Source organism: Lottia gigantea (assembly GCF_000327385.1).
Source record: "Lottia gigantea unplaced genomic scaffold LOTGIsca_226, whole genome shotgun sequence".
NCBI lineage: Eukaryota > Metazoa > Mollusca > Gastropoda > Lottiidae > Lottia > Lottia gigantea.
The window spans coordinates 214,970-227,065 of record NW_008708609.1 but is presented as its reverse complement, the minus strand read 5'-3'; the positions used below and the strand labels follow the sequence as shown (position 1 = coordinate 227,065).

At 30.3% G+C, this 12,096-nt stretch overlaps 2 protein-coding genes across 2 annotated transcripts; both read left to right on the top strand.

Moving 5' to 3' along the window:
- Nucleotides 1-391: 391 nt before the first annotated feature.
- Nucleotides 392-2,566, top strand: LOTGIDRAFT_144178 (hypothetical protein; the record flags this gene model as incomplete). Its single annotated transcript, XM_009054818.1, has 5 exons — nucleotides 392-441; nucleotides 680-818; nucleotides 1,023-1,124; nucleotides 1,842-1,916; nucleotides 2,384-2,566. Coding segments are annotated over 5 exons (549 nt in total), but the record flags the coding sequence as incomplete, so codon positions are not given.
- Nucleotides 2,567-3,662: 1,096 nt separating this feature from the next.
- Nucleotides 3,663-11,894, top strand: LOTGIDRAFT_144192 (hypothetical protein; the record flags this gene model as incomplete). The annotated part of the gene is made up of 8 exons (XM_009054817.1): nucleotides 3,663-3,768; nucleotides 5,145-5,242; nucleotides 5,468-5,539; nucleotides 6,313-6,444; nucleotides 6,928-7,050; nucleotides 7,729-7,894; nucleotides 11,284-11,374; nucleotides 11,663-11,894. Coding segments are annotated over 8 exons (1,020 nt in total), but the record flags the coding sequence as incomplete, so codon positions are not given.
- Nucleotides 11,895-12,096: the final 202 nt, after the last annotated feature.

Genomic DNA, 12,096 nt, shown 5'->3' with positions numbered 1-12,096 from the left:
GTATAATATAAATAAATCTATAATATGAATAAAGTATAATATAAATAAAGTATAATATGAATAAAGTATAATATAAATAAAGTATAATATAAATAAAGTATAATTGAAGAATCAAGCAATGAATGTTTGATACCAAGGACAAAGTTGAAGGAAGTCGTTTGTAAATTATGTCATAAAACAGCCAAATTGTTTAATATATTTGAGAAAGGGCAATAGAAAGTTGTGGAGCATCAATTGAACTGTGCCATATATAAACCCTGAACCTTATAAAACATTAAGTTATGACAATGTGAATTTTTACAGATTTCTATATGTTTCTAACTGAAAATAATTATTATTATTATTGTTCTAGTTACAAACAGAAAATGAAGTTAATGAAGAAGGAATCAAATTTAAAGATTGTGTTTACTATTTAGGAGATTTTGTGTATATTGAACCAAGGTTAGTTATTTGTTGATTACACCCAGACCTTGTAAGCTACAGTTTGTACATATATACAATTTTCACAATATCCATCAGAGCTTGGCATACAGACAGAAGTTTCAGACTAGGTTACTCTGTATATATTGTTTTCATTATTAATTTTCTTACCTCAGAATAAAATGATTGATTGATTGTTATATATTCTACTATCCTACTCTTTCACCAGAATGATATGTTAATATTAATATATAAATAGAGAACATGGTTTAGAACCTCATATTATGTGTATAGAGAAATTTGTTAAAGATAGTGATAATATTCAGATGATACAAGGTAATTGGTTCTATAGACCTGGTGAAACTTATCATCTACAGACAAGAAAATTCCTTGAGAAGGTAAAAACAGATTGTTTGTATCTCTGTATATGACTTGTACTCTGGTTAGTTTCACATTGGCTCATGTCTGAATCTTTAATTAACAATGTCTATGAGTCTGTATATATACTGTAGAATTTAGAATTAAGATTCATGTAAACATACCAAGCTACCATAGAGTCACTTTATAAATTTGTATTACATTATTGTGTTTTTTTACTGCAGGAAGTATTCAAGAGTGATAGTATTACTACTATTGCTATGAGTCAAATTTGGGGAAAATGTTATGTCATGTTTGTAAAAGATTATTTTAAAATGAAGCCTATGGTATGTTAATCACTGTATCTTTATTAGAGTTGTTTTTTTATTTTCACCAAAATACACAGAGATTATAAAATAATATTTGTTTTATTATAAACGATTGAATTGATAAAAATGTTCTGTATAACTGAAATAAGTTGTATGAAAGATGATAATGAAAATATTTAGTATGAGTTATTGTCCTTGTTCTTGAAAACTCGTTCAATGGTTACCTTGTAAACACTCTAGAAGGCACAATTTTTAATGAAAAATATTTAGTATGAGTTATTGTCCTTGTTCATGGAAATGCATTTAATTTTTAGCGCGTAAACACTCTAGAAGGCACAATTTTTGATAGATGTTGATATTTGGTGACATTGTTTATTATCACTGATAGATGAACCCTATTAAATCTCAAAAAATTGAACTCATTCTTAAAAACACTTATAATTTTTAGCTCCAAGCCACTAGAAGGTTAGATTCTAGCTGGATTTTTGTTAAAACATGGTGATATTATTCAGAAAGTTGGCTGAATATTTTATACTGGTGATTGTTACTGGACTGCAGAATATTTTAATTCAAAATCAAAGCTGCCGGCAGATTGCGGCGGTGGGCGTATATTATCTGGCAAGCTATCATGCAGATTGCGGCGGTGGGCGTATATTATCTGGCAAGCTATCATGTTTATTGAAATGATTAATATTATAAATATCTTTGTTTTATTTAGAATTGTTGTAATTTAAGGACATGGCAGATAAAGATGTTTATGTTTGTGAATCAAGATATAGTAATAAACACAGAGCTTTTAAAAAAATAAAGGTCAGTGTAAGTAATTAATATTTTTTAATTAAAAAATATATTTCTATAACAAATACTCAGCAGGGCAGCTACTAACAAAATAGATAATATAATACTCAGCAGGGCAGCTACTAACAAAATAGATAATACTCAGCAGGGCAGCTACTAACAAAATAGATAATACTCAGCAGGGCAGCTACTAACAAAATAGATAATATAATACTCAGCAGGGCAGCTACTAACAAAATAGATAATATAATACTCAGTAGGGCAGCTACTAACAAAATAGATAATACTCAGCAGGGCAGCTACTAACAAAATAGATAATATAATACTCAGCAGGGCAGCTACTAACAAAATAGATAATATAATACTCAGTAGGGCAGCTACTAACAAAATAGATAATATAATTCATGGGGAAGTGATCCTTGAAATATTGTTTAAATTGTTGTAATACATGCAAAATTATTCCATTTTTCTCTTTGTAGTTATGGAGTGTACCTAAAACAGATCATATTAAAATTGTTGCTAGAGATGAACCATTAACACCAGTTCGTGTAGAATCTGTATTTGCTGATAAAACAAACAGTGATATTGAAAAACCAGATTTTGATGATGGTGAAACTAGCATCTTGGATAAAACTAGAGAGGTAGTTAAATATTTAAACTAATTGAAAATAATCATGATGTGTCATAATCAAGTACTCTGTCTATATATTTAATATTTTTAGATAACCTACTATATATATAATATATGTTTATTGTAGGATATTAAAGTAGAAGGTACATCAGAAGATGGTAATATTTATTATGAACAGTTAGTTACACCATCTGGAGCATGTTATAAATTAGGTATGAAAATAATGAATTTCACTGGCAGATCAACAACGATTGATAGGCCCTATATTATTTAAACAAAATTCCAACTATAGTAATCTAATATTCTCTATGATATTTTATATAATCCCATGTAGCATTATATTTTACCATTAAAATCAGAATTGAATAGGTTTTTATTTCTGATTTAGACCACATATTGAAGATATCCAGATTTGAAATGTGTATTATTGCTAACATATTAATATTTATAAATTGTGTTTTTTACATATTTCTAATTGGAATAGTTTTTAGTTATAAAATACAGCACAAAGTGAATAATTAAAATCATTTCCTATGACCTTTAATAGACAGTTTGAGTAAACTAAGTAAATTAAATATGTGGAAAAAATTCAATTCAATTTAGATTGAAAATTGACAAAGATACTCATTTTCTTTATGTTATGTAAAGTTATATTCTAAACCCATTACTGTTAAGCATGGAATTAGAATGGGTTAGAATTATATTTTAGGTGATTGTGTTTATGTTAATGGAGGTAAAGATAAACCAATGTTAGCTAGAATTGATAAATTATTTATAAATAATATGTAAGTAGAATACAGCAAATCATTCATCAATTATGATTCTGATGTTTCTAAATGTGAAACATTATTCTCACACGAAAGATGAGGTTTCCTAATAGGAAATATTTCTGAAAAACCATTAATTTAAGTTTGGCAGTAACACTTGTGGTCTTATTTATCTGGTTGTTATCAACTATCTCTACAATGAAAAATATCAGAACTAGTCTTAGGAACCAGTGTTTATAGGTAGATATAGTGTGATTAAATTATTATTATTATTATTAAATTGTTCTTTTTAGTGGTGCAACATTTTTTAATGGTCCTTGGTTTGTACGTCCAGAAGAAATCCAACATTCACCAACAAGATTATTCTATAAACATGAAGTATTTTTAAGTTCTATAGAAGATACTAACCCTGTACAGAGTATAATTGGAAAATGTTCTGTTTTACACATTAAAGAATACTGCTCTAGTAAGCTATTTTGAGAAGAAGTCTCTTTACCCCAGTCTCTATACCCCATATAATTTTGACATTTTTTTGTGTGATTATTTGTGTGTGCCAGGGGGAGATGCTGATTGAGAAGTGTGGGTAATTAAAGCTAAATAAGCTAGAGCTATGAAATTTGGTACACAGGCTCAATTGGAAGTGGCATGTAAAAATCGTTTGTTAAGTGAAACAACTTCCAACTAGAATTAATTAACATTCTTTCTTCATAGAACGTAGGCACTTTGATATTTCATGGCCCAATCACTGATGTATTATCTTGATTTTTCATGGCCCAATCACTGATGTATTATCTTGATATTTCATGGCCCAAGCACTGATGTATTATCTTGATATTTCATGGCCCAATCACTGATGTATTATCTTGATATTTCATGGCCCAAGCACTGATGTATTATCTTGATATTTCATGGCCCAATCATTGATGTATTATCTTGATATTTCATGGCCCAAGCACTGTATTATCTTGATATTTCATGGCCCAATCATTGATGTATTATCTTGATATTTCATGGCCCAAGCACTGTATTATCTTGATATTTCATGGCCCAATCATTGATGTATTATCTTGATATTTCATGGCCCAATCACTGATGTATTATCTTGATATTTCATGGCCCAAGCACTGATGTATTATCTTGATATTTCATGGCCCAATCATTGATGTATTATCTTGATATTTCATGGCCCAAGCACTGATGTATTATCTTGATATTTCATGGCCCAAGCACTGATGTATTATCTTGATATTTCATGGCCCAATCACTGATGTATTATCTTGATATTTCATGGCCCAATCACTGATGTATTATCTTGATTTTTCATGGCCCAAGCACTGATGTATTATCTTGATATTTCATGACTCAATCACTGTATTATCTTGATATTTCATGGCCCAATCACTGATGTATTATCTTGATATTTCATGGCCCAAGCACTGATGTATTATCTTGATTTTTCATGGCCCAATCACTGATATATTATCTTGATTTTTCATGGCCCAATCACTGATGTATTATCTTGATATTTCATGGCCCAAGCACTGTATTATCTTGATATTTCATGGCCCAATCACTGATGTATTATCTTGATATTTCATGACTCAATCACTGATGTATTATCTTGATTTTTCATGGCCCAATCACTGATGTATTATCTTGATTTTTCATGGCCCAATCACTGATGTATTATCTTGATATTTCATGGCCCAAGCACTGATGTATTATCTTGATATTTCATTGCCCAATCACTGATGTATTATCTTGATATTTCATTGCCCAACCACTGATGTATTATCTTGATATTTCATGGCCCAATCACTGATGTATTATCTTGATTTTTAGGTCGTATAACAGAGATATCTGAAAATGATGTTTATATAACAGAATCTAAATATCTTGAGGCTGAAAGAACAATTAAAAAATTAGGAAAAGGATTGAAGGTATGGCTATTTTTTATTCTCATTTTTGTTTTTAATTTTTCATGTAGTTTAAGGGCATTGCCTGATCTATTTTATATGAAAATTATTTCTGACAGCTGCCAGTGGGTGTATGTTACCTTACCTGGCAAGCTATCTTAAAAAGATTTACATCATTAAAGTTTTCATCGTAAATTATTCATAATGGAAATTTGTGATTTAATGTCATATTATTTTTGTTGTTTACAGAGATATTCATTATCACCTAAAGTGACTGATGATGAAATATATTTCTTCCGTAAACAAATTTTACCACAGAAGGTAGGTGTAATCTTTTAATCTGGTACAGACCCTGCTAACTCATTAATCTTTATATACAGGTAGATTTCTAGATAAAGAGGTGTTTAACAGTTATTTCAGTAAGAAAGTATTTATCAGTCTGTAGAATATTTGTAAATGATATTATGTCTTTTCTTTCAAGGCGTCCCAAGAAAAGGTTGGAAATTAAGCCTTCTTGTTTTTTTTGTTGATTATAATTATTTTTGAACTACTGTTAGATTATATCAAGGCACATTTTTACTAACCAATTTTAAATGTTTCTAATATTCTTGTTTTGTCTATTAACATCTAGATCATAAGTTTTTATATTTATCAAACAATGAAAGAAGGGAAATTATTTGATAAATCTTCTCATAGGAACAACTGAGGTGTATCTGTTAGGGATCCACTAGCTTTAAGCACATACTGATCAATTGTTTAGATGACCTAAATAGTGTTCATAGCTCACCCTCAAAATTTGAGACAGTGTATATCCATGATTACACACAACTGAAATTTTTTTGAGACTTCTAACCATGTTGTGAATATTTAGGTACTTGATAATCAAATCTTATCCTTCTTATAATACTAAACAATGATGACCAGTTTCTATTATTAATATGAAATAACATTTATTTTTCATAATTGAATACACTTCTAGTACTTCTGAAATCTATATATGATATTCAAGGCCAAAATCCAACTTGAAATAGGCAAAAATTCTGAAATTGTGTCTGAAAGCTTAAACAATCAATTTTGTCAATTTGTCATTGTAGGAACCATCTCCATTATTAATCAAAGCATCAGAAGATTTATTGGGTGATGCTGATGACTCTCAAGATGGTAAAAGTGATCTTGCTCTGTCCTTAGATGAAAATTCACAAACACCATCTGAAAAACCAAAAAAGGTATTTTCTTAAAGTACATAAATCCACAGTCTATTGTAGAAAATGAAAGATATGCCAAGCTTGTTTCAGCTGTCAACTCTTGAGTTCAATTCTGCTGGCAGGATATTTTGGTGAATAACAGGCATGATACACATATAACTTAATAGTACTCAAAAACACGAAAGTTTCAATTAGTGAATGTTAACATGGAAATAGTTAACAGACAATCCACAATAAATTACTAGTTTTATTAATATCATGTTATCTGACAAGTTTGAAGAAAACGTGTTATATTTTGTGTATAAGCCTATATCGCAAAATATATTTATATAACCCAATCTAATCCTTTACATCATGATACACATGATCAGTAATACCTAGCATCAGTATAAAAAATTAACTCAAGGTTTCTTGTAAAGTCAATTTAGTCCAATCAATCTGTATTTCAACTTGTATTGTAATTGTGATTTTGAACAATGTGATATTGAGTATTTTTTTTAATAGAGACAATCAGTGAAAAGACAACCAAGTGGTTACATAGTGTATGCTGGTGAAATGAGAAAACAGATCACACATGAAAATCCTGAAGCAACATTCGGTGAAATAAGTCGGCTTGTTGGTACAAGAGTAAGTATTATTTATAAATTCTAAACCTCCAACTACCCGTTGCTATCTATTTGGCTTAACTTGTAAAGCAACCTGCAACATTACTGATTGAATTTACCATATACTCTGTGTAATCCTACATACACTGGGATACTCTGTGTAATCCTACATACACTGGGATACTCTGTGTAATCCTACATACACTGGGATACTCTGTGTAATCCTACATACACTGGGATACTCTGTGTAATCCTACATACACTGGGATTGTAAAACAATGTCAGATTATCAAGAGTGTCAGAGTAGGACATGTTATAATATATATTCTAGTGACCTTGATAAGATTCTACAGTACCTTTATAATAATAAGACAGTAATACAAAAACAATTTAATTGTATACATTATTATTATTATTATTATTTATCTACGCTTTTTATATACACTCACATGAAATGGGGGGACCTATATTGTCATCACTCATGTCTGTCCGTCCACAATTGCTTGTAAACACTCTAGAAGACACAATTCTAGAAGGATTTTGAGTGTTCGTAATCACCCAAGGGTAAAATCTATTGAATATTTCATACTAGTAATTGTTACTGTACTGTTAAATATTTGTATTTAAAATCAAAGTTGTCAGTGGGTGTATTAGAACATTTGTTACTTATTACATTTCATTTAAAACTTGTATTTGATAGTGGAGAGCTCTTCCAAGAGAAGATAAAGAAAAATATGAGGAAAGAGCTAAAGTGTTAGCAGCTCAACAAGCTGTGAAACAACAAGAAGCTGATAAAGCCTTTAATGATACACTGAATCGTTCTCAGAGTCCGTGGTCTGAATCTGGACATATATCACCTGGATCTAGTGGAAGACCAAATACTCCAGGTTAGTAATATCAATATATCTTACCTATATTGTAATATTTTAATTAATAATAATAATTTACCTGTTAATAGACTCATCCACTTCAATATTTTTATAGTGACAGTATGCAAAATAAATAAAAAAAAATACACGAACTAGGTCACCACTAGGTCACCACTACCTCGAACTAAAATAAGTTGAATTTCAAGTTTTTATCTTATTTTAATGAAATTGGGTGTGATTATATATATTGATGAGATCTTGGTCAAGTTTGAATTTGACGATTTTTAGATGAATGGTTTTAAAGTTACTGCCCTTGTTTTAATAAAAAAGTGTCAAACTTTGTTTGTGAATAAAGACTACAGTTATCATCTGATTTGAATCGAATTTGTTTTGATCATTTATATTGATAAGATCTTTGTTAAGTCTTTTCGTTAAACAGATTTTGAGTTATGACCCTTGACTTGGTAAAAAAGCGTCAAAGTGTGATCAGAAATACAAAATATTTTTAAAGATATTTGCCATATTTGACATCTTTTTAGAAATTTATATAACTTGATATTTCTTTCATTAGTGAACATAAGACAAGAAGATATTTTATAGTTTATATTTGATTGAAACTTTATATTTTATTTTTAATTTAATATTGTATTTGTATTTCTATTGTGTTGTAACCACCTGTTTTTATACGCTCACATGTGGACGTATATTGTTGTTGCCATGTCCGTCAGTCCGTCATTGAGTTATTGCCCTTTGTTTATGAAGACAATAGAGACAACAGTATTCATGTGTTTTTTATGAAATGTGGTGTGATCATTTATGTTGATGAGATCTGTTTTTGTGGAATTTCTCAGCATAAATAACTGGCAGTAAATAAATATATATATCATTGAATTCAAACTAATATGAGAAAATTCATACTTTAGTCATTAAAGACTGTTTTATCATTTCTTACAGATGCCAGTGGGTGTATGTTACTTTACCTGGCAAGCTATCTTTCTATTTCTTAGAACTTTTTTTCTGCATGTAGCATGGTGTGATTTAGTTGTTTATTTTATTTTATTTTGTGTATTAGGTAACTTTCCACAACAAGGTTTTACACAGCCTCAATTCACTGCAGGTTCATTCCCTGCAGGTTTTACTCCTTCCTCAGCAATGAATCCTCAAGCTAATTTCATGATGCCAAGTGGTGCAGTTAACATGCAAGGTAGAGTAGCCTCCCTTTATTCTGATCAGCACAAGTACATTAAGATCATGTTTTTGAAACTGAAAAGTATAGAGAAATACAAGTTTGGAATTAAAAATTATTTATGTTATAAATAATACTTTTATACCCCTGCATTCTAATGTCTTTCTTAAATTAGCAGGTGAACACAATGGGCACAGTTTTTATCTGAGTTTTATACACCCACATGAAATTGGGGGGTATATTGGTGTCACCTATATCTGTCCGTCCAGGCAAAATTCTTGACAATTTTTGACAAAACTATGTGTGAGTGTTCGTAATCACCCAAGAATGAACCCAATTGAAAATAAAAAAAAAATAAAAATATTAAGTATGAGTTACTGTTCTTGAAAACGCATTCAATTTTTAGCTTGTTCTAGAAGGCACTATTCTTGACAGATTTTAACAAAAGTTAGTGTGAGTGGTTTTTATTACCCAAGAATAAACTCCTATCAAAAATAAAAATATTTAAAGAGTTTTTGTCGCTGTCATTGAATTATTAGCTTAGAAACATTTAAAGACATGATTCTTGCTGAAGTTTGGCAAAACTTTGTAATTCAGTGTTGCCCCAAAAAGAAGTGTATGACTGAAGGTTGAATATTTCATACTGGTAATTGTTAATATACTGCCAAATATTTTTATTTAAAATCAAAGCTGTCAGCATATATTACCTTGCCTGACAATCTATCTTAATAATTTCATGTTATTTGTTGTACTCTATGCATGTATTGTTTTGGTGATTTGATTTTTCTTAAGGCATGTTATATGGAAATATTAATGGAGGTATATCACAGCCTTTACATCATATGTTTATGCCATCCAATTCACATGAGACAACATCAGCTTCACCATGTGGTTCTAGTTTAATATGTTCCTATCCCATTCTACCACCCAGTCCAAATTCAAACATATATCAAACTAGCTGTTTAGCTGGTGCTCAAGGTACCTACTGTAGATTTTGAATAGTAGCTATCTTTTTAAAATATATATAGACATAGTATTATTTTAACAACTTGTAAAAATGGGTAGATTCCAGAATATAATATATAGGTAGTATGAATTAGATTTGCTTAAAGATCAACAGTTTGCTGTTGTAATCAGTTTAGTTTAGGTATAAGTTATTAAGATCTATATATATATATATATATGTCAAGATTGATGCCACCATTAAATTTCTCTTAATATTCACTTAATAGAGTTATCACTCTTTACATAAACACTCTAGAAGGCACAATTCTTGATGGATTTTGACCTTATTGCCCTTGTTCTAGAAAAGGTGTTCAATTTTTAGCATGTAAACACTCCAATCTTGACAGATTTAGATGAAACTAGGTATGAGTGTTAGTAATCACCCTGCTCAAAGGATCATAATGAATGTAGAATGTGTCAAGTGATTTCAGTCAATTTATTAGGAAAAGTAAAAAGAAAATGTAGCTATATATATTGTGTAATTTTAATTAATTTTTGCCTATAGAAAGATCAAAATAATATTTTTGTCTTTAGCTTATATAGTTTATGTTAGTGATATTCTTGTATTATCAATGTCTGAGAAATACTGAATCTTCACTAGAGAGAATATTACCTAGAGTATCAGATTAAACTAATATAACGCTTACTGAATAGACATTGTTAAATTACCTCAAACTAGAAATGTCACTTTTTATTTCTCTACGAGTTATCTTTACTTCAACACTTTTACTTACGTTTACATTATGTTCCCATCATGTTCCCATCGGCCACAGCAATCACAGTTCAGGCCATCTCAGGGAAATCAGGATAAGGTGTACAGTATAGGAAAACCTGACAGACGTTAATTGCCGTGGATGCCGGGCGGAAACTGTCAATAAATTTGCTATGGAAGTCATAATAGGCTGTAGTAAAACTGAATCAATATTTTAGAACATGAAAAGGGTAAAGAGTGATGTTGTGGCTGCCATGAACATAGTGTTTAATGTAGCATCAAATAAATTGTTTCTGTTTTTGAGACTTAAGGTATGATGGTGAACATAACCCTTTAACCTTGACCTTGACCAAATATATATAACTCAAAGCTAAAGAGAATGGTGAAATTATTTTACCCACCCCCCTCCCCCTATTACTGATACAAAGACACTGGTATATATATATATATTGTTGTTTATACATTTTTCAGGCCAGACATTAGTAGCAGCTGCCCCACCAAGACCACCCTCACCAATGTTTGTTTCTGTACCACCAAGAACTCAACGTCTTTTACATTCTGAAGCATATCTTAAGTAATATGACATTTTTTATCTATGTGAAGAGACTATGACTGACAATTAGTAATATCATGTATTATAGCACCATGTTATGAAAGGATATTCTCATTATGTTTCTTTAAGAATTGTGGTAATAACTAGGAATAGGGTGGCTGACGGAGCTCTGCAAATTCCACTATTTTAAATTGTCTGCACAGTTAGAAGCTGATTTTGGAAAATAAACTAATTTATTATAAAATATAAAATAATTTATTGTTGGGGTGGAAGAGATAATTTATTCAGTATTCAAACTGTGTATTTAAGGTATATAGAAGGTTTAAATGCTGAAAGCAGAACAATAGGTGACTGGGATAAACAATTGACTTGCAAGCCAGACAATACTCCAGTACCAAATGAAGCCAGGTTACCAACCCAATGGTTGTCACAGGGAGCAGGATATCATGGTAGTGTCACCAATGCCTTGTGGGCTTTAAGGAACCACATGTTGAAAGACACATTAGCTGTAGCAAGAGCATTGCCATATGAAGCATTATAGGTATCTGATATTTTTGATTGGATGATGGAAATCTTTTACTTGCTAAGAATGCAGAATCAAACAGGAATGAAAAATTGGACAATCTAAATACTTCACAATGATTTAAACAAAATAATCATAATCACAAGTCTTTTCACCAGATCAAGATAGCTTTTCAAGAGGGGACCAAGTTTTAAAGGGAGTGGAAATATGTCAGTCTACA